The sequence below is a fragment of the Eulemur rufifrons genome, chromosome 2 (assembly GCF_041146395.1).
Source record: "Eulemur rufifrons isolate Redbay chromosome 2, OSU_ERuf_1, whole genome shotgun sequence".
NCBI classification, from domain to species: Eukaryota; Metazoa; Chordata; class Mammalia; order Primates; family Lemuridae; genus Eulemur; species Eulemur rufifrons.
Window position 1 is genome coordinate 112,590,007 of NC_090984.1, and position 21,319 is coordinate 112,611,325.

The following is a 21,319-nucleotide window of genomic DNA, read 5'->3' on the forward strand; positions in this document are numbered from 1 at the left end:
ATCCTCCTTTGAAATGTCTCACCAATTCTTTCTTTCCTTTCTGTTCCCTCTGGTACATTCTATATCCAAATCCTCATCATTTTACATCTGGATTATTGCAATAGGAGTGGTCTCCTTGCATCTAGTTGCTCAATTCTCTCTACGGTAATACCAGGCTTAATGCTCTCCTGGGTTTATCACTGCTGGTGGACTCCCAAGGTTAAGCTCTTCTGCCTGACCTTTATGGACTTTCCAAACTGCCTCTCTGACCACCCTTATTGCTCTCTTCTCTCCAGCAAGCACTCTGCCCCCTTTGAGCTGTTGTCCCTGGCCAGCAGCACCGCCTGTCCACCTTCCATTCCTCTAAGCCTTCTGCTTCTTTCCAAGTCTCAATTTAAGACTCTGCTTCCAAGACAACTTTCTAGTTACCTCATTCCACGGTGATGTCCACACTTGGCAAGAACGTTAAAAGTTGTTTCATGAAGGCTTCTTTTATATCTCTTAGAATTCCTGGGACAGTACTGGGCAGAGAGTAGGCACTAAATAAAAACGTGTTAATTGAATCGGGAAGAAAATAAAAGAATTTTAAAAATAGAAAATGATCATAAAACCCAAGAGATGTTAGACAACTGAGTTGAACTTCCTCCCTCTCAGTCCACAGATGTTATTTACTGACTAAGTACTTAAGCTCTATTTTCCCTCAACCAAGTTAATTTGGTAGTAACATCCCCATGGCAAGGCACTTGAACAACCCCTTCAAAGTGTTAGACATAAAATTATTATTAGCTTATGTTTCATATGTAAGGAATCGAGATAATTTATGTGGTTCAACCCCCAGAGATACAAAAGGGTTTAAATGATAAGTCCCTTCCCACCCTGTCTACTAGACAGCTCTTCTGGGGGTAGCCAGTGTAACCTCATTCCTATATATGTTTATAGAAACATTGTATACAGTTATAAACAACTACAGGTATGCATCTTTACCTCCTCTAGTTACCCAGAAGGTGGCATATTATACATACTTACACAGTGGAAAGCAATTCTTTCTAAAATAAATAAAATTTAAAAAAGCAAACCTGCACATAAAACAATGAAAGATAAAAAGGTAAAAGGGGACTGAATTGTTGTTTGGGTGGTATATTGACTAGTGTTTTCTTAGGAGTTAAAAATGTAATCTGCTTTGGCTGGGCGCTGGCTCACACCTGCAATCCTAGCACTCTGGGAGGCCGAGGCAGGAGGATTGCTTGAGCTCAGGAGTTCAATGAAGACCAGCCTGAGGAAGAGCAAGACCCCATCTCTATCTACTAAAAATAGAAAAATTAGTTGGGTGTCATGTGCACCTCACCTGTAATCCCAGCTACTAGGGAGGCTGAGGCAGGAGGATCACTTGAGTCCAGGAGTTTGAGGTTGCAGTGAGCTATGATGATGCCACTACACTCTAGCCAGGGTGACAGAGAGAGACTCTGTCTCAAAAAAAAAAAAAAAAAAAAATTAATCTGTTCATGGCATGGCGAATACCTACTGTATAAATTATCATTCTCTGCAAGAATCCAAATTGAATGAATGCTCCACCCCACAAAGATAATGATCCCCAGGGTAAGGGGGCTGTGAGGGCCAGAACTAGAAAGGTGAACTCTCCTTTGGTCTCTGAATCCTCACCCTGAGCTCTACCACACTCAACACCACACCAGGTGCAACACCTCTTCAATTGTCAAAGAGTGAGAATTTGGTGGACAGATTCCCCTGAACATCAGAGAAAGGATGATGTTGGCAAATATTTGTTCAAATTAACAAAAAAATGGAGAAGCATGTCAGCCTCAGTAGCAAAAGTGGATGCTGTAACTTGTTAACGAAAAAAAAAATTAATTAGGTTTATACTTTGGAAAAAGGAGAGCTTTATTTCTCATAAAAGGTAGCAACCTGTTGGACAGCCATTCCAACAGGTTGGGAAGCTGAGCCCTGGCCAGAAGGCAGGCACACGTGCTTCAAAGAAGAGACAAAGGGGAACAGGATTTTATACTGAGTGTGCGCAGGTGAGCAAATATACATATTTAACAAGCTATAGCATGAGTCATGAATATTTATGAAGGGAAATCATACACATATAATTGTGCTTTATCTCTCCGATCCTGTTGTGGCTGGGAACTCAGTTTTAAGGTATTTCTGGGGTTCCCTTGGCCAAGAGGGGTCCATTTGTAACAGCAAGTGTTACAGCGAGTGGTCCCAAAGACAAACCCAGCAGCCCACCGAGAGTCGGAGAATCAAGGTTTATTCGCCGACGGGCTCAGAGGGGTCTCGCCACCAAATTCTGAGCCCCGTCTACCCAATTTTTCCCACTTTTATGAAGTTGGGGTGATCCAAGTGGTGGGGTCTCAGGTGACTAATGCCTGCCAGGTAATAGGTCAGTTGATGTGTCAGGTAATAGGTTAGTATTATGTTGATGCACCAGGTAATAGGGTAGTTGCTGCACAGGTAACAGGTTTAGTATTATGCTGATGCACCAGGTAATAGGTTTAGTGTTATGCTGATGTGCCAGGTAATAGATTAGTTGATGGGCCAGTTGTTGGGTTAGTATTATACTGATGCGGGTCTTCTGTGAGGGGTGGGTCTCAGGTGGCTGCTGTGCTAAGTAATAGATGGGGTTTTCCTCATCACATTCAGTTAGCAGGGGGCTTAGGATTTTATTTTTAGTTCACAAACTGTAATTCTCAATGCATAGGGATTTTGATTTAAGTGCAGACATGCCATGTGATATTACTATGAATGAACACTCATTCATTGATCCCACATGTATTGGAAGCTAGGTGCTGCAAGAAAAAAGGTGAATGGATGCATACCCCTCTCCTCAAAGACTTATCAGGCAAACAACAGATGAATATATAATTGTAGCAGGTGAGGAAATTTACACGTGGATATACTGTATAGTCTAAATGGATTGGTAATGCCTGATTAATCACCATGGTCTGCTTGCGTATGGAAGGACAAATAAAAGGTTTGTTGTTGTTTTGTTTTTTGGGGTTTTTTTGTTTTTTTTTTTTTTTCCAAAAAAAAAGGGGAGGGGGAAGAAAAGGAAAGCAAGCATTCCAGGCTGGAGGAAACCCCTTCCACCCTCCACCCTCACTTCTACACACACACACACACACACACACACACGCACACTCACTTACTCTTGTAAAAGATACGCAACATCCAGCTAAAATGCAGCCCTAAGAAGAGACTGGAGACACCAGAGGGGCCAATGTTAGAGGACTCATGGCTCCATGGAGTGGGGGTTGGTACTCAGGCCCCTCTGACTTTAAAAACAATGCTCTTTTCAGTCACCTTCTCTTTTTGAAAGACACCCCAGAGCCCTCTTAGCTGGCACTGTGGTTCATTGAAATCTGGTCTTCATACTATCTCCTAGAGGAAAACATGTCATTCCCCTTGAACCAGAGAACCCTTCCAAGCTGGGAAAAAACTATCATTGTCCAGCTTATCTTTTCAAGCCTAATACCGCTACTCCCTTTAACAGTTTCCTTAGGGCATCGCTGTGAACACCATCCTTGAGATGCAATATGGTTTATGAAGCTACAGCTTACAGGGAGACAGACCTGGAACTGTGTTAGACCACCAAACACCATCGCTTTAGTGGGGTTGCTCCCTCTGTGACCTGCACACTGTAACTTCTGCGATCTAAAGGTACAGAGTTCTCATGCAGCCTTTTCCACAGTTGTAAGCTCATTGTCCTAAAAGTTAACCCTTTCTTGAATGCATTTTACTGTTTCCCTACTCTGAAAACATTTTTATGAAAACATTCTCTATTTTTAATAAAATGTTCTTTCAATATTATCTAAACATTGACTGAGAATCTTGTACCCAGTAATGGTAAAACATGTTTTCGTTCTTAGTTCTGAAACGGTGGGTAAAAGAATTGAAATCATTTATCTGTCTTTTGGATTGTGTCATGAATTCAGGAACTCGGTCTGGCTCATCTTTGTGCTCTGGCTCCTTGCACAGTTATCTGGCTCATTGTAGGCATTTAATTTTTAATCAATAAACATAGTGCTGCTATGAGCCAGGCACAGTTCAAAATGCTTCTCATATATCAACTTATTTCATCTTCATAATAACCCTTTGCAGGAAAAACTAGTATCATGCTTTTGTCACAGATGAGGACACTGAGGCCCAGAGCGGATAAGAAATTTGCTTAAGGTCTCCGAGGGAGTGGCAGAGGCAGGAGTCAAACCCACACTTTCTGGCTCCAGGGTCCTTGTTCTCAGTCGCTCTGCTCTGCTGCCTCTCATCAATGTTGAATGACTGTATGATAACTGGATGTACCCTTGAGGAATACTTTTGTAAATTAGGTCTTTAGTTTCTTTTACCCTATGTATATTTAATAAGTGCTTACTATATGTCTAGCATTCTGAAAGAAAATTTGGAGAAATATAAAGACCTACAGAGAGTTTACAATTTTGTTAGGGAGGACATACATGCACACACACATGAAATAGCATCACAGAGAATATATTGGCATGTAATCGCTTCTGGGCCTTTGGCTAAGATCAAGTGTGGAGAGTATAAAGTCATGCTTGTGGTTCCCATATAGATGCCATAGGAATTCAGAAGGAAGGATTATGAGATTATTAAAGGACCATGTGACAGACTCTGGGTAGCCCCGTGATTCCTGCTGTTCATACTCTGTTATAACCTCCCTCCCCCCACTCTCCCAGTATGGACTGCTTCTAGCCAATGAGAATTTGGGAGTGTGGTTTAGGTGAGAACTCAGAGCCAACGGAAAATTCGGTCATTGTCAGCATAGAAGTGACAACTGAAGTCCTGAGAACAAAAGAGTTGTACAAAGGAGGAAGTTCAGAGAAGAGCAGAAGGATGGGGATTAGTCTTGTAGAAAGGCCACTGGCAGGCCCGGGAAAAGGAGAGCCGAACCAAACCTAGGAGAACCAGGACAGCTGTACAGCCAAAGAGAGGACTTGATGGATTGGTTCTGTTGTTCTGGATGGTCCCATTTTCCCTCCAAGTGTAATTACAGTACAACCTCTAGGAGGCAGTCTCTATTTTACAGGTAAGAAAACGGAAGCCTCAATAGTTGAAATACCTGGACCAGTACCATAATGCTAGTAAGTAAAGGTTGGATTTGAACTCAGATCTCACGAAGCCCTGGATTTTCCCGCTACACATTTAATTCATTCTTATTATCCAAAAGAGAGTAAAAAGAATAAGTGGAGGACCAGGAAAGGGAAGGCCGAGGGCTGCCCAGGCTCTGCAAAGGCGGAGAGAAGCCACCCCGACTACCCCCGCACCCTGTTGCCCTCTTCGCCGCCAGTAGAGGTCGACAGAGCACGGGCTCCGCGGACCGAGGTGTGCACATGCGCAGGCGCATGCGCGCGCACTACAGCGCGCCGGTCCGGCGGGGGCGGGGACACGCGGTGCGCGCGGCCAGGGGCGGAGCGGCGGGAGCAGCGGAGGAGGTGGCGGAGGCCGGGCTGCGGGTTAGCAGGCCCGGGCAGGCTCTGAGTAAACGGAGCGCCACGCTGTGCTGAGCCTGTCGCAGAACCATGGAGATCGGCACCGAGATCAGCCGCAAGATCCGGGTGAGGCCTGCGACGGTCGGCGCCGGACAGGGCGGGAAGCTGGGCCCCGGCAGGCGGGCGGTTGTCAGGAGTAACGGGGACAGTGGGCCCGGGTGGACGCCGCGGCCTGGGGGCCGCCAGGCGTTCCTCAAAGAACTACAGAGCAGGTGAGCGGCGCTTCCTCGCCCAGACTGCCTCAGGCCTGGGCGCAGACGCGGCCTCAAAGCGCGGCGGGCGACCGGGGTTGCGGCTGAAGAAGTAGCCGCGGGGAAACGGAAGGACACGTACGGCCGGGCCGGGTGAGGGCCACACACCGCGACGCGCAGTGAGCCGCTCAATCCGCAGCGGGAGGCAGCTGCCGCGGGGGCCGGGAGTTGGGGGGGAGGGGTCGAGGCTTCTCCCCGCCCCCACCCAAGACGCCTGGTAGAGGGGACGGAAGATGCAGGCACAAGCAAAGTTGCCTTTGCGCTGCAGTTTCTCTTGTTTTCCTAGAACCGACTTTCTCACCTGCACCTTTGCTTTTTTCCTCTCAGAGTGCCATTAAGGGGAAGTTGCAAGAATTAGGAGCTTACGTTGGTAAGTCCTTGTTATTGTTAGCCTTGTAGAACTTGGAATTTGTAGCAAATTGAGTTTTAGTGAGTGCATTTTTCCCATTGTACTTTAGACATTGGAGAGATCCCTTTCTACTTTCTTCAAATCTGATACTCCCTGTTTACTACTTTACTGTCTTTTTGCGACCTTTTTTCCCCCCTCTAAGCCCCTTTCTACTATGTTTTGAAATACTCGGTTTCCTCGATTAAGGCTCTGTGATGTTTTCATTATTTGTCTGAATTTTATTTTATGTTTATCCTATTCTCATTACTCTTCTCTTGACCTTTGATTTCAGAACGGTTATTTTGGATGTGAATGTTTGATGATTTCTGGCATATGCCTTTGTAAGGATTCAGTGAGTTTTATTTTCAGATCTCTTTATTTTCTTCCTGCCGCTTTTTCTCTTCCTTGAAACAGTAATGTGTTTTTTCTTACTGTTTTATAATTTGAGTGTTTACTTTGGGCCAGGCACTGTGCTTAACAGTTGTATATGCATTAACTCATGATAATCCCCCGGAGAACACTGAAAGGTAAGTAGTAATATTCTCCATTGTACAAACAAGGAAACTGAGGCTTTGCATACTTGAGCAGGGTTTTATGGATTCACACCTGGGTCTGTTTGACCCCAAAGCTGATGCCTCCTGTAAAAATAATAGCTACCACTCAAGACAGTGGTTTTCAAACTGTGGGAGACCCCAAGGGTCTCTGAAGTCAAAACTGTTTTCATATTAATACTAAGAAGGTACTTGCTGTTTTTACTGTGTTGACATTGGATTGTGCAAAAACCCATGGTTGATAAAATTACTGGTACCTTACCCTGAATCAAGATAGTCACACCAGCCTCTACTAGAAATCATATTCATGTCACTCCCCAGTTGCAGTTAAAAAAAACTACAAGAGTTTCACTTAAGAATGTCATTGATGAAGCAGTAAAAATATTTATTTAAACCCTAGAATTTTTTTTTTTTTTAACTTAGAAACAGGGTCTTGTTCAGTCACCCAGGCTGGAGTGCCGTGGTGAGATCATAGCTCAGCACAGCCTCAAATTTCTGGGCTCAAGCGATCCTCTTGCCTCAGCCTCCGAAAGTGCTAGGATTACAGGCATATATGCCATCGCACCTGGCCTAAACCTTGGACTTTGACTGTATCTTTTAAATATTCAGTGTGAGGAAATAGATGTGCTCATAAAACATTTCTGTTGTATACTAAAATATGATGGTTTTAAGGAAAATCATTTGTATGAATTGAGAACTAGCCATTTTTTCATAGAACATCATTTTTAACTTCTTTTTTTTTTTTTTTTGAGACAGAGTATCACTCTGTTGCCCAGGCTAGAGTGAGTGCCGTGGCGTCAGCCTAGCTCACAGCAACCTCAAACTCCTGAGCTCAAGGGATCCTCCTGTCTCAGCCTCCCGAGTAGCTGGGACTACAGGCATGCACCACCATGCCCGGCTAATTTTTTCTACATATATTTTTGGCTGTCCATATAATTTCTTTCTATTTTTAGTAGAGATGGGGTCTCGCTCTTGCTCAGGCTGGTCTCGAACTCCTGAGCTCAAACGATCCGCCCACCTCGGCCTCCCAGAGTGCTAGGATTACAGGCGTGAGCCACCGCGTCCGGCCCATTTTTAACTTCTAAGAACTGATAAACTGGTTGCATACACTAGGGTATTTTGGCAGACATTTACTTGAAAGTGAGCAAAGGGAAATAACTGTTAGTCTTTGTTGCCCATGACAAGTTAAGCTTTCAAATTAAAATTAGAATTTTGGAAAATTTGTGTCTGCCTCCGTGAACTTGACAGCTTCCCAGAATTTGAAGAATTTCTGATGAAATCAATGGTTATCTTAAATATTATTTTATATTGTATAATAAAGTATATCAACATGTCAGTGATTTGCATAGCTCAGTGAACGAGTATTTTCAAATGGCAATGCATAATACAAAATTATGCATGGATTAAAGACCCTTTAAAAGTGCAGGGTGGGTTAGTAGATTTTCATGTGAGAGTACAAGAAGGTAGTTGAAATAGTTTGAGATTCCACATCACTGCTAACATTTAAGAAACTACCACTTGTTGATTTTGGTGTATTTTCACGGAAGAATATGCATATTATTTGAAAACTATTAAAATACTCATTTTTTTTCAACTGCATATCTGTATGAGATCAGGTTTTCTTTATATTCTCCAATCAGAACATAGCACAACTGATTAAATGCAAAAATTAGAATCCAGCTGTCTTTTTTTTTTTTTTTGAGACAGGGTCTCATTCTGTTGCCTTGGCATCATCATATCACTGCGACCTCAGACTCCCAAGTAGCTGGGACTATAGGCGTGCACCATGACACCCAGTTAATTTTTCTATTTTTAGTAGAAATGGGGTCTTGCTCTTGCTCAGACTTTTCTCAAACTTCTGAACTCAAGTGATCCTCCCACCTCGGCCTCCCAAAGTGCTGGGAATATAGGCACGAGCCACTGTGCTGGGCCCCAGCTGTCTTTTAAACTAGATATTAAAGAGATGTATGGAAGGGCCAGTCTTTGCACTAAATTGTTTTGAAAATTTTGTTATTTTAATAAAAATAATGTTATGTTAATACTGAATTTGTTAGCATGTGACATGCATTATTTATTATTTGAAAATGAACAAATACTTGAAAAATTTTCAGTTTTAATTTTGAATACAGTAGATAAATCAGAGAGGGGGCCTAATGTCAGTTCGAGAATTGCTAGTTTATGGAGTACTTACCACTTGCTGGGCACATTTCTTAAATGATACGTTGTCAAGATTGTTGTAAGACTTGACAGATGAGAAAATTGAGACTCCTTGAGAAGATGAAGCTGACCCAGGATTTATTTATTCATTTATTCTTTCAATCTTTAATGGATGCCAGCTGTGAGCCAGGAATTTGTTTTGGCTTAAAAAGAGAAATCACAGAGGACCTGTGAGAACTTTCGTAATGGATTCTTAGGAGGGCCACATAGAGCTGGTCAGTAGCAGATTTAAGATCAAAGAACCGAAGTCTTCTGGGTCCTTGGTGTTTCTTTTGTGTGAATTCCATAGTAGAAACTTGGTGAGCTAAGGAATGGGTAGGAGTTACTTCTGTTTGCTCCTCTGGAACTACTGAAATCTGTCCCAGAAGTTTACACATTAGTATAGCTTCTCTGTTTGTCTGCTACTTAACTGAAAGTTTCTTACGGGCAGAAACTTCTTGTTGGCTGTGTCCTAATAACCTGAAAGATGGCCTGATGTTTCATAAATGTTGATTGGGTAAGTGGGTAAATAGGGGCCACAATGAGACTCTGTTTGAGGCCAGGTGCACTGGCTTACGCTTGTAATCTCAGCACTTTGGGAGGCCTAGGCGGGAGAATCACTTGGGGCCAGGAGTTCAAGACCAGCCTTGGCAACATAATGGGACCCCACCCCCCATCTCTGGGGAAAAAAAAACCAGAAGAAGAAGAAAAATTAGCCAGGCATTGGTGGTACATGCCTATAGTCCCAGCTACTCAGGAGGCTAGAGCAAAAAGGATTGCTTGAGCCCAGGAGTTCAAGGCTGTAGTGAGCCATGATGATGGCACTGTACTTCTAGCCTAGGTGACAGCAAGAACCTGACTAAAAAAAAAAAAGGCAATAGAAAATAGACTCTATTGAAAAGAAAATAGTATGCATTAATTATTTATTTTTATGATTAGCTACCTAATTATTTATGTCTGTATACATCAGCTGTCCCCAACCTTTTTGGCACCAGGGGCCAGCTTCATGGAAGACAATTTTTCCATGGACTGGGGATGGGGGGTGAGCTGTCTTGGTGGGGGTTGTGGTGCGGAGCTGAGGTAGTGATACGCAGCCTGTCTCCTAACAGGCCAGGGACTGGTAACGAACGGGCCATGGACCGGGAGTTGGGGACCACAGAACATCACTGTCTTTCTGAAATGGATGACTTTCTAGCCTCTTTCTTTATGCTAGGAAGAGTTCTGGAACCTTTAAGGTTATGAAAACAATCCTCCAATAAATACTTGAAAATTGATTTTTTCAGGGTGGGATACAAAGGTGAACAACCCCATTTTTAAAAAGAGGTGATAAAATCTCCTTTGCGTGTTTGTTTAAAATGGAGCACTTCAGTGAGAGCAATTGAAATTTTAGAGCTGTTTTTCATTCACATTTTAGAAGTATGAGCTTCTAGCAAAGTTCATAATTTTTAATGTGTTTTTTTCAGTATGCTGATCGCAAATGAACTTGAGAATTCTATCAGAATTCTGGTAAATATATCATGACCACATTAATTTTTCACTAGATTGTTGTTTCGCATTGTATGCCTACTGAAAAAACAAGTGAATTTCTAACAGCTTTGTTGAGAAATAATTGGCATACATTAAATTGCACATATTTAAAGTCTACGGTTTGGGATATCTTGATATGTATACACCAGGAAACCATCACCACAATCAAGATAATGTATTCGTCACCCCCCCCAAAATTTCCAGAGGCTCTTTTGTACCTCTCCCCCTACCTTTCCCTGCCCTCACCCTGTGCCCAGTGACCACTGATCTCATAAAAAGTTTTAGAAAATGCAAACTAGTATATAATGACAGAAAGCACAGTCATTGACGTTATGAGAGAGAAAAGCTGTCCAGACGGCCAAAGGATTTCAACTTTTTTATCTGTTAACCTTTTTTGAGTTACCATTGGTGGCCTATAGTAGAACACACATAAACTATCAAACTACTATAATTGCTAGAAAGCAGTGAGAGCCTTTCAATACTCTACAAAGAGAACAGTGAATGGCTGGCTGCTTGTCCTTACTTGATACTGTATGCTTCCATCAAATGCTCTTATTCCTCTCTTGTAGATTGGGCTTTCTCAATATATGTGTGCTTTTCTTGAGTTGGATTTTTTATATTTTTCTTTGAAACAAAACAAATATAGTACTTCTATAGTACTATAAGTACTTCTAAAATGAACTTTTTTGCCCACATAGAATATTAAGAGTACTTAAGGTATTAAAGAAGTCTAAAGGAGTTTTTTTGGGTAGAGATTAGAGTTCCCAATAATGGCTTTTGCTTCCTTATCTTCTTTTTGTTTTATTTTTTCCTTTTAAAAATATTTTCTCTTTTTTCTTCTTTCTTATTGAGGTAGGTTTTTGGCCTTTGTTTTTGGTTTTTTTGGTCCTAGACCTCATCATCATAATCACTGTGTGGAGTGACCACTGTGAGGATAAAATAGTGAGTTGAGTTGACTTTATTTAACCAGTCTTAAAATTGAAATTTTTAAATGATGTCGAGTTTTGGGGTGATTTCAGTTTATTTGATGTTGCTGCTTTTTACCCTGAGTAATTAAAGTCTGCCTTAACCCAGGATAAAGATGTTCTCTTGAGAAATGAGTATCATTTTGAAACATTATACATGAAAACAAAACACTCAGTTATTCTTGAGGAATGGCCATGTACTTTCTGGAAGCTTGTCTGAAATCACCAGCAGTACTAAAAAGATTCAAGGAAGTAAATGCACTCTGAAGTTTGATTTTGTAATTCAGAAGTCTAGGTTTGTAAGTATGTATCAATTATTCCTAATTCCCATTCTTCTAATTGAAATACCTGTGAAATGAAGAGAAAAAAAATTAAAGCTGAACTTTCTTGTCCAACATAATTCCAATAGAATTGAGATACTAATTCTTAGAGCTACGTCTGTATTTTCAAGCACATCAACTTTAAGTAGAAGAAAATATTGAGGAAAACATAAAAAAAGTTTTGACATACTTTTCCTTTTAAATAGATGAAGAACTTCCTGATTACATTATGGTGATGGTGGCCAACAAGAAAAGTCAGGACCAAATGACAGAGGACCTTTCCCTGTTTCTAGGGAACAACACAATTCGATTCACCGTATGGTATGTTTCTCAATATCTATGCCTCAGACCAAAGTTTGGCACAAGTCACGCTAGGTATTCTGTCTGGAGAGAGGTTCTTGATAGTCGAATTGCATTCACTTTGGAGAGGTAGTTTGTGAATGATGAGAGCACAGCCTCTGGAGCCAGCCAAGGTTGAATCCTGGCTCTGCAGCCTGCCTCAGTTTCTCCATCTGTAAAATGGGAATAATAGATTACCTTTGTAGAATTGTGAGGATTACATGAGCTAATACATGTAAAGTGCTTTCAGGTGTGCCTGGCCCACAGGTCTCCTTAGTATATGTCACCTGTAATTACTATGTTGTTTTTCATAAACTTCCACAGCTTTTAGTTCCTTCCCCCACCTCACCAAAATCAGTTGTACATGTTTGCATTGAATTGGCTTTGTATATTACTTTATCCAATGAGCTATTAGAACTTCTCATGGAGTAAGGTTTTTTGTTTTTATTTTTATTTTTTTAGCTTTTTAAGTTTTTTTAACTCATGCCTTTCATTTGACAAATACAAATCTCAAATGTCTTTAAACTTTGGAATTTTAAAATAGGCAACTTTGTTTTCAAATATAAATACTATTATAATTTTGAATGTTCTTTTTCAAACCACATATGCCCTGAGTTGAGAATACTGATTAAAAGCATAAGATTCAATTTAAAAAGACCAGGCAGGTTTGAAGTAGAGTGAGGATAGGCAAGGGTAATGGTGTTGCTGAAAATAGAAGCAGGAAATACTCATGCAAAGGCCCTCAGACTAGGAACCACCAGTTATAGTGCAAATTGGTGACAGAGCAAAAATTGAGTGAGCAGTGGCCTGTGTAGTTTGCATGGCCAGAGACTCAGAGAGGGATTAGGAGGTGCTAAGGAGGGGGATGATGCTGGTTAACTTCTTGCCTTTATACCAGCGGTTGTCTTCAAGGTGTTTTTGCCCCAGCAGGCAACTATATGCTTTACAGCTTTTGTGAAGCCGCCTTAAAATTCTGCCCAGAATCCTCTGGTTTATCTTATACAATTTTGAAGATGATCGTTAGAATGCAGTGGTCCTGAGATGTTACCATAATACACTCACTACTTCAGGGTGACTGACCTAACCCATTTGTTACAATTTGTCCCTGAAGCTTAGCCAAAAAAAAAAAAAAAAAAATCATGGTGCTTTGGACTGTGGAAATTACCATTACTGTGAGTACTTTTTCCTTTTCTTTCTAAGTCTTCAGCAATCCTGGTATTTATTTTGTTCATAGACATTTTTTATGACTTGGCCTTAGTTCAACCTTTGGATCACACTGGATTTGAGTCCAGCTAATCTAAGATGGGAGAGTGACCTAGTAGATCCTTTCTCAGATAACTTGATAGAATATTTTAGACAGATTTCTTAGACTACTAACTGAATCTGAGTTTAACATCAAATTAATTTAATTTTCTCATCTTGCCATAAATTCAGTTCTTTAACATGTAGTGATGCAAGGGATGATGTGTTTCCATTTTGGCACTTTGCTTTCCTAAGTTAAGTATTTACACCAACCCCAAACAGACTATCTTGATTCTTTGGAGCCATGAAATAATTGTGTCCTTGGAGACAATAGCATGTGGCTAGGGTTCTCATTTAAACTGAATGAGATTTCTGGTATTTTAGGTAAGTACCACCTCTTGAAAAGAATGTGAGGCAAATTTGCCTTGTATTAATATATAACTACTAAAATAGGTTATGTTATAAGCAAGGCTGTGGCCTGTGTTTGCTTATAACATCACTTTTGAAAATAATAGTTATAGAGAAGTGGTACAGCGTATTTTGAAATTATTGGTAACTTTTTGCACGTCTTAGAATTGAGTTGCTCAAGAAATCATATAAGTAGGTAAAATACACACTGTGCTAAAACAATTGTAATAATAAGCAATATGTGGTTTTGATACATAATCTTATTTTACTGTAGCTACATTGAGTCCTTAGAAAATAAGGTGACTTTTTTTGTAGAATAAGACTCTGTGGTCAAATGTATTTTGCCCTTAGATTTGCAGAGGTTGGATGTTGAAAAAAGTGAAGGGGAAAAAAATATGATTTTTAATTGACTTCTACAGTATTCATATAAAGCCTTTTTTTAATTGTGAAATATGAAAGTTAATACCATTCATTAAATACCACTTACCAATATTTATCTGAATATTATGTCATCAGATTTAGAGTGGCAGTTCAAATAAGATTGTTTTTCAGGGAGGCTTCATTTTTGTTTTTGTTTTTGTTTTATTTTTTTAGGCTTCATGGTGTTTTAGATAAACTTCGCTCTGTGACAACTGGTAAGATTAATGATGTCGTTTTGTTGTGTTTTTTGTTTTTTGGGGGTTTTTTTGGGTATTCCTGCTTGCTATAGCGTATGATTTGTTTCTTTCTAAAGTCATTTATAGTGCTTTGGGAAAAAACTCATAACCTTGAAAACAGTGGTTCATTTGAACTTTTTAAGGAAGCACATAATTTTTATGAATTTAAGAGCAATAATTTTAATATAATTCAAAGATAATTTAAGCAGTGGAGAGGGAGCAGTATGATTTATCCTAGGGAAATAATTCATAGATGAGTGCAAAGATTTAGCCTCAAGGATGTTTCAGAATTTTCTAATTGAAAATTAAAAGTCTAGTAATAAATTTAGTAATTTATTATACTATATATGGAATAATATTCAGCTATTAAAAATAATGTGGAAGAATAACATAAGAATATACATACAAGATACATCTTAGTTTTCAAAACAATGTGTATATATACTCTTCCCCTAAACAAATCACCTTTGGGATAATTGGTGGTTTTTATTTATATTTTTTAAATGTACTATAATAAACATGTATCACTTTTGAATTAGTGACGAGGGAGGAAAAGGTTTAAACTAATAAAAAAAGTTGAAAAGGTCTGTATTTTTCTTTTCAGAACCCTCTAGTCTAAAGTCTTCTGATACTAACATCTTTGATAGCAACGTGCCTTCAAACAAGAGCAATTTCAGTCGGGGAGATGAGAGAAGGCATGAAGCTGCAGTGCCACCCCTTGCCATTTCTAACACTAGACCTGAAAAAAGAAATTCCAGAGTTTCTACAAGTTCACAGGAGCAGAAAACCACTAACATCAGGTAAGAGTCCTGTGTAGACCTGTGAAATTTGCATTAGTTTTATATGTTTCAGGTGCTGTTTTCAGCAATTTTTATTCTTTTTTTTTTTTTCTTCCAAGGTTCAAGGATTCAGACCTATGATTTCAGCAATTTTTATTTTTATTTATTTATTTATTTATTTTTTGAGACAGAGTCTCACTCTGCTGCCCGGGCTAGAGTGCCGTGGCGTCAGCCTAGCTCACAGCAACCTCAAACTCCTGGGCTCAAGTGATCCTCCTGCCTCAGCCTCCCGAGTAGCTGGGACTACAGGCATGCGCCACCATGCCCGGCTAATTTTTCTGTATATATTTTTAGCTGTCCACATTATTTCTTTCTATTTTTAATAGAGACGGGGTCTCGCTCTTACTCAGGCTGGTCTCGAACTCCTGAGCTCAAACAATCTGCCCGCCTCGGCCTCCCAGAGTGCTAGGATTACAGGCATGAGCCACCGCGCCCAGCTAGCAATTTTTAGAAATAGTGAAATGATCATGAGCAGTTTCTGAATAAAATAATGGATGAGACCTAAGTATATGATCATCTTTTATCTCAAATGTAGTAAATCAAAGTTTAAAGTACAATTTCAAAGTAGTTTTGAATGAAATATGTGAAGGGAATAGCCACACTTTTTCATTAAAAATTTAAAAAAAATTTTTTTTCTTTTCTTTATGGCTTGTCAAATGAAGCAGTGGGAGGGGAGGAGGAACAAAGGAGTCTGTAACTAGTATTGATCAATTAGTTGTAAATACCACTGCACTCAGACCAGCCTCATTAAAATTTTTGAAGTAAATGTTCCTTGAAGATTTGGGGATAATTGCTCTAATTTATTTGTAATATGTTTTGTTCTTTTTCTAAATAGACAGGCTTATGATGATGGAGCTGCAACCCGACTAATGTCAACAGTGAAACCTTTGAGGGAACCAGCACCCTCTGAAGATGTGATTGATATTAAGCCAGAACCAGATGATCTCATTGATGAAGACCTCAATTTTGTGCAGGAGAATCCCTTATCTCAGAAAAAACCTACAGTGACACTTACATATGGTTCTTCTCGCCCTTCTATTGAAATTTATCGACCACCTGCAAGTCGAAATGCAGACAGTGGTGTTCACGTAAACAGAATGCAATTTCAACAGCAGCAAAACAGTATTCATGCTGCCAAGCAACTTGATATACAAAACAGCCGGGTATATGAAACAGGACATTTGTGTGAACCAGAAGTGCTTAATAGCTTAGAAGAGACTTATAGCCCCTTCTTTAGAAACAACTCAGAAAAAATGAGTATTGAGGTTTGTATATACTTTTAAATTCTGTCTAGCTAGGCTGAAAATTGGCAGTTCTTAATACCAAATAGTACGTGAAGTAACTAAACACGTATTACAAATTTATTTTAAACTGATTTCTCTGCTACTCAGTATAATACACCAGATTTTCCTCTCCATCACTGGCTCCTAGAGATATTTCCTATCACATCTGTATACCTTCTTGGGATTTCCAGCCTTTGAGATAGTTTTAACCTTATATTTTTGCCAGGGGGCCAGGGGGTTAGGTCCATTTTAGATTGTTCATAGTAATTGCTAATGAGCAACTAAGTAACTCCATTTTATTTTCTTAACCGTGCTATATGCAGCTGTTAATAAAATGAATGTGAAGCTCTAATTTTTTTTTTTAGCTAAAGGTTGGCTATTTGGGATAATTACATTTTTTTAACAAAACAAATACCCTGTGAATTCTTAATATGACTGGATTTTTCTTAACACGTTAACTGCCACGTGAGTTGTATTTAATGCTAGTTTTGAGCACGGGGCCTCTTGAAGTATATAACTCACATGTCTCTTTACCTTGGGAGCCACCTGAAAACAGTAAAAAATAACAAATTTTTCATTAAATTAGAAAGGATTGTTTTAGAAGTTTTTATTCTATTTTTGTAATAAAACAAGGAAAAGTTTTTTTTCTAGTGTGGCAGTGTGTTTAAAATGAAAAAATATTTTGTGGTAGAACTTCATTATTTTCTGAGATTAGGTAAGCATAAATTTATCTGATTGCAGGACGAAAACTTTCGAAAGAGAAAGTTGCCTGTGGTAAGTTCAGTTGTTAAAGTTAAAAAATTTAATCATGATGGAGAAGAGGAGGAAGAAGATGATGATTATGGGTCCCGAACAGGAGGCGTCTCTAGCAGCGTGTCTGTGCCAGCAAAGCCTGAAAGGAGGTAACTGAACATAGCTGTAAATTAATCTTTAATTGCCTGATGGAGTGAGTGTCCTGGTTTTCTTGAAGAGGATAATCATGACAATAAACATTTGATGTAGTAACGTGTAAGACTTTTCTATTGGTTTTTGAGATGCACATATTGATGAGATAAATTGTTTAACGTTGGAGAGGATTGCTGAGAATATTAAAATCGAATAAGATGGGGGGTGGGGGGGGAGCATTGATCCAGATTCATTATTGTTAAAAAGTTCCAGTCTAGTTTCTAAAAATGACAGCTAGTCTGTTTAAAACCTAGAGAAGGCTGTAGTAAAGGCATAATGGATGGCTAGCATTTAAAGAAAAATTTTAAATTTGATAAAAATGGTTTTCTTAACTTTTTTAGACCTTCTCTTCCACCTTCTAAACAAGCTAACAAGAATCTAATTTTGAAGGCTATATCTGAAGCTCAAGAATCTGTAACAAAAACAACTAACTATTCTACAGGTAAATTAAATGTATTATGTTTACATTTGGTAGAAAATTTCTATAAACTCTTGAGTAAGCTGAAAATTATTGCTCCCAGATAATGTGGTGAAATAAAGGTGGCTCCCAGACTAAGATGAGGTTCCTCTATAGAAGAATGGTTTTATTTTTTATTTATTTTTTATTTTTTGAGACAGAGTCTGGCTGTTGCCCGGGCTAGAGTGCCATGACGGCAGCCTAGCTCACAGCAACCTCAAACTCCTGGGTTTAAGCGATCCTTCTGCCTCGCCCTCCCGAGTAACTGGGACTACAGGCATGTGCCACCATGCCCGGCTAATTTTTTTCTATATATATATTTTAGCTGTCCACATCATTTCTTTCTATTTTTAGTAGAGACGGGGGTCTTGCTCTTGCTCAGGCTGGTCTTGAATTCCTGACCTCGAGCGATCCTCCCGTCTCGGCCTCCCAGAGTGCTAGGATTACAGGCGTGAGCCCCGGCACCGGCCAGAAGAATGGTTTTAAAAGGAAATTTGACCATCCAACTGTCAGTGGAATTTAGTTCTTTGAGCATCATGTAATGGCTTTTATTTTCCCTTGTTGGTAAAATATTAATATATAATAAAGATGTTAAAAAGTCTTAATAAAAGTGGAACTTTTGTGTTAATATTAGGTTCAGTGTTAGATATGAATTTATGATATATAAAAGGGAATAAAATTGGAAGCCAGGCATAATGGCTCACATCTGTAATCCCAGTACTTTGGGAGGCCAAGGTAGAGAGATCCCATGAGACTAGGAGTTCAAGACCAGCCTGGGCAACATAGTGAGACTCCCTCTCTACAAAACAATTTAAAAAATTAGCCAAGCAGGGTGGCACATATCTGCAGTTCAGCTACTCAGGAGGGTATGGCAGAAGGATCATGTGAGCCCAGGAGTTTGAGGTTATAGCAAGCAATGATTGTACCACTGAAATCCAGCCTGGGTGACAGTGAGACCCTGTCTCTCAACAAAACAAGTAAAATTGGATAGTAAGTGGCCGAAGTTACGGAAATTTTTTTAAAACTAATATATAAATAAATTGGTTTCTCTCAGTGGAACCCATTAATAGAATGTAAGACAGAATTGTCTCATTTGTGATGTTCCTGCCCCAATCCTACTGGAAGTACTAAATCATTTTATGAGAGAATGTAAAGGTATTACATGTTTTTAAAACAAACGAGATGAATCAGCTATAAGCTGATCTTTAAGGAGAGTTCATTCTGAAATGCAGACTAAATGATGGGTATTGTGTTGTCATTAAATTATGTACTCTGCCCGACCTGCTTTATAAAATTTGTGTTAAGCTGATGGTAATTACCTACTTTGAAAAGATTTTTAAATTTTTGCTATGGATCTGATGAATAATTCTCTTACAGCATTGCTCTGCTTGTCCATTCTCTCTTGCATCTCTTTTTGTGACCACCTTCCTGAAGTGGAGTAAACTGTTAAGCCAGCTAATTTTTGATCCTGATACTCCTCTGTTCTCTTGCTTTTAAGCACTTTCCCTAATTTAACTTGAGCATAAAATTAAACAGATTTTGGCAAATAGAATAAGGAATAAACAGGCAAGGGTCAACACTTGACCTGACAATTTATCTATTTACATTCTGTTTTCTGGTTTATCAGCAATGTTAATTGTCTAGAAAATGAGAAATTTAGAGAATTTCTATGACCTTGCAATATCCTGCTTTTATAATCCCCAAGTTTTAAGAACTAGCATTGAAATTTCTTTCTTAGGTTATCTAAATTACAATTTGAAATTGGTACAAGATGATGAAGTGGAACCTAAACTGCATTTCGTTAAAAATGAATACATGTATGCTGTATTGTATTGTAGTGTGATGTATCATATTCATGGCATGTGGCTTAAAATTGTTTATGTACATATAGGTAATAAGTCAGCTATCTCTCAGGAATGTCATAATGAAAAAAATGATTGATATCTATGCACTATGTTGAACTCCTTATGTATTCTAATCTAAAGCCAAGGAGGCATTTATGTTAAATGTGAAATGTTCACTATTGAGTGTTGATGTGTTAATGCATTTGTATTTCCATCTTTTTTGCTTTTATGTTAAAGTCCCACAGAAACAGACACTTCCAGTTGCTCCCAGAACTCGAACTTCTCAGGAAGAACTGCTAGCAGAAGTGGTCCAGGGACAAAGCAGGACCCCCAGAATAAGTTCCCCCATTAAAGAAGAGGAAGCAAAAGGAGATAATATAGAAAAAAGTCAAGGTAATAATTTAAATGATATTTTACTCTCTATTACACTTTTTTCATGAGGCATTAAATGTTTTCCAATGGATTTTTACAAAATATTAGTTATATTATGAAAAAAGTGATGACTAAGAAAAATAGAATGAGAAGGTACTGTGAGGAAGATTCATCCCTGTATTTTTCAGAAATTTTTAAGTCTTTTTATTGTGGACATTTTTAATGTTCTCAAAAATGGAAAGACTAGTATAGTGAACTCCCATAAACCTAGTCACCCAGCCTTAATAATTATCAGAATTTTGCTGGTCTTTAGAAAGCTCCTACTTAAAGATATATGTATTTTTACGTTCTTTCTTTCCCTCTTTTGTTGGTCCTACCTCTGTTCTCTGGAACTTGCCATCTCGGTTATCTTTAAATCTCTCCCCTCTCTTAGCATCCTGACTGTGACTTGCCATATCTGTCCAACTGGCCCTGCTTTATCTCCTTGTGCCTAACATACTACAGTTAGCTTCCACCTGATCTTTCTGTTTCCTTTTTCTCATCTCCTACCAACTCCCCAGCTCCTGCATAGTCTCCCAACTTCCAAAATGTGACTGTCATCATGTAAGTCCTTTGTGAGAGTGTCTCCCCTCTTTCTTGTTGCCCAGGACTGATGCCATCAGTTTCAGCTTACATAGCTCAGTTATGTGGCCCCTGGACCTGCCTAGCCCTTCTCTTTTATTCTCAAACTTTCTGTTCCTTCTGTTCCATCAGGAAAGAGTCTAGTTTCTTCTGTTTCTCTTTTTCTACTAAGATCTGAATTTTAAAATCCCACCAAAAAAATCTATATGCTCATCATGTTATTTCTAACATACTTTTCTTGAACCTTAGAGTACATTTTTTTATTTCTCCTAAATGTGTCCTTTAAATTGTTGCAGGTTTCATGAAACCTTACGATTCCAAAATTGTGGGTTTCATGAAGCCTTTGTGATTTCATCCTGTTTCTTCATTCTGTCTCTCTTTAAAAAATTTTTGACTGCATTGTGCAATTTGCCATGTCGGCATTATGTACTGTTTGATAAATGATGGACCTGAGAACAAGAAAACCCCAGAACAGCCAGTAGATACTAACTGGAAAGTGCAAATGGGCCAATTTGAGAAGTAAAACTGGGAGGGATTTTGCACAGTATAGTAGCAGGTGAGCCTCAAGATCTAGGGGCGCTGGGGAGTCTCCTCTCCAGCTGGTTGCACCAGGG

The 21,319-nt window shown here is 39.3% G+C and overlaps 1 protein-coding gene across 5 annotated transcripts in view; it reads left to right on the forward strand.

Moving 5' to 3' along the window:
* Positions 1 to 5,444: 5,444 nt before the first annotated feature.
* Positions 5,445 to 21,319, forward strand: part of ZC3H14 (zinc finger CCCH-type containing 14) — a 45,605-nt gene continuing 29,730 nt past the window's right edge. For all 5 annotated transcript variants that reach the window (XM_069489162.1, XM_069489179.1, XM_069489172.1 and 2 more), the window contains exons 1-9: positions 5,445 to 5,567; positions 6,080 to 6,122; positions 11,906 to 12,020; positions 14,283 to 14,323; positions 14,949 to 15,144; positions 16,019 to 16,448; positions 17,208 to 17,368; positions 17,753 to 17,853; positions 19,950 to 20,105. In XM_069489162.1, the coding sequence (XP_069345263.1) occupies positions 5,532 to 5,567; positions 6,080 to 6,122; positions 11,906 to 12,020; positions 14,283 to 14,323; positions 14,949 to 15,144; positions 16,019 to 16,448; positions 17,208 to 17,368; positions 17,753 to 17,853; positions 19,950 to 20,105 (1,279 nt within the window). In that variant the 5' untranslated portion in view covers positions 5,445 to 5,531. The remainder of the gene's footprint in view (positions 5,568 to 6,079; positions 6,123 to 11,905; positions 12,021 to 14,282; positions 14,324 to 14,948; positions 15,145 to 16,018; positions 16,449 to 17,207; positions 17,369 to 17,752; positions 17,854 to 19,949; positions 20,106 to 21,319) is intronic.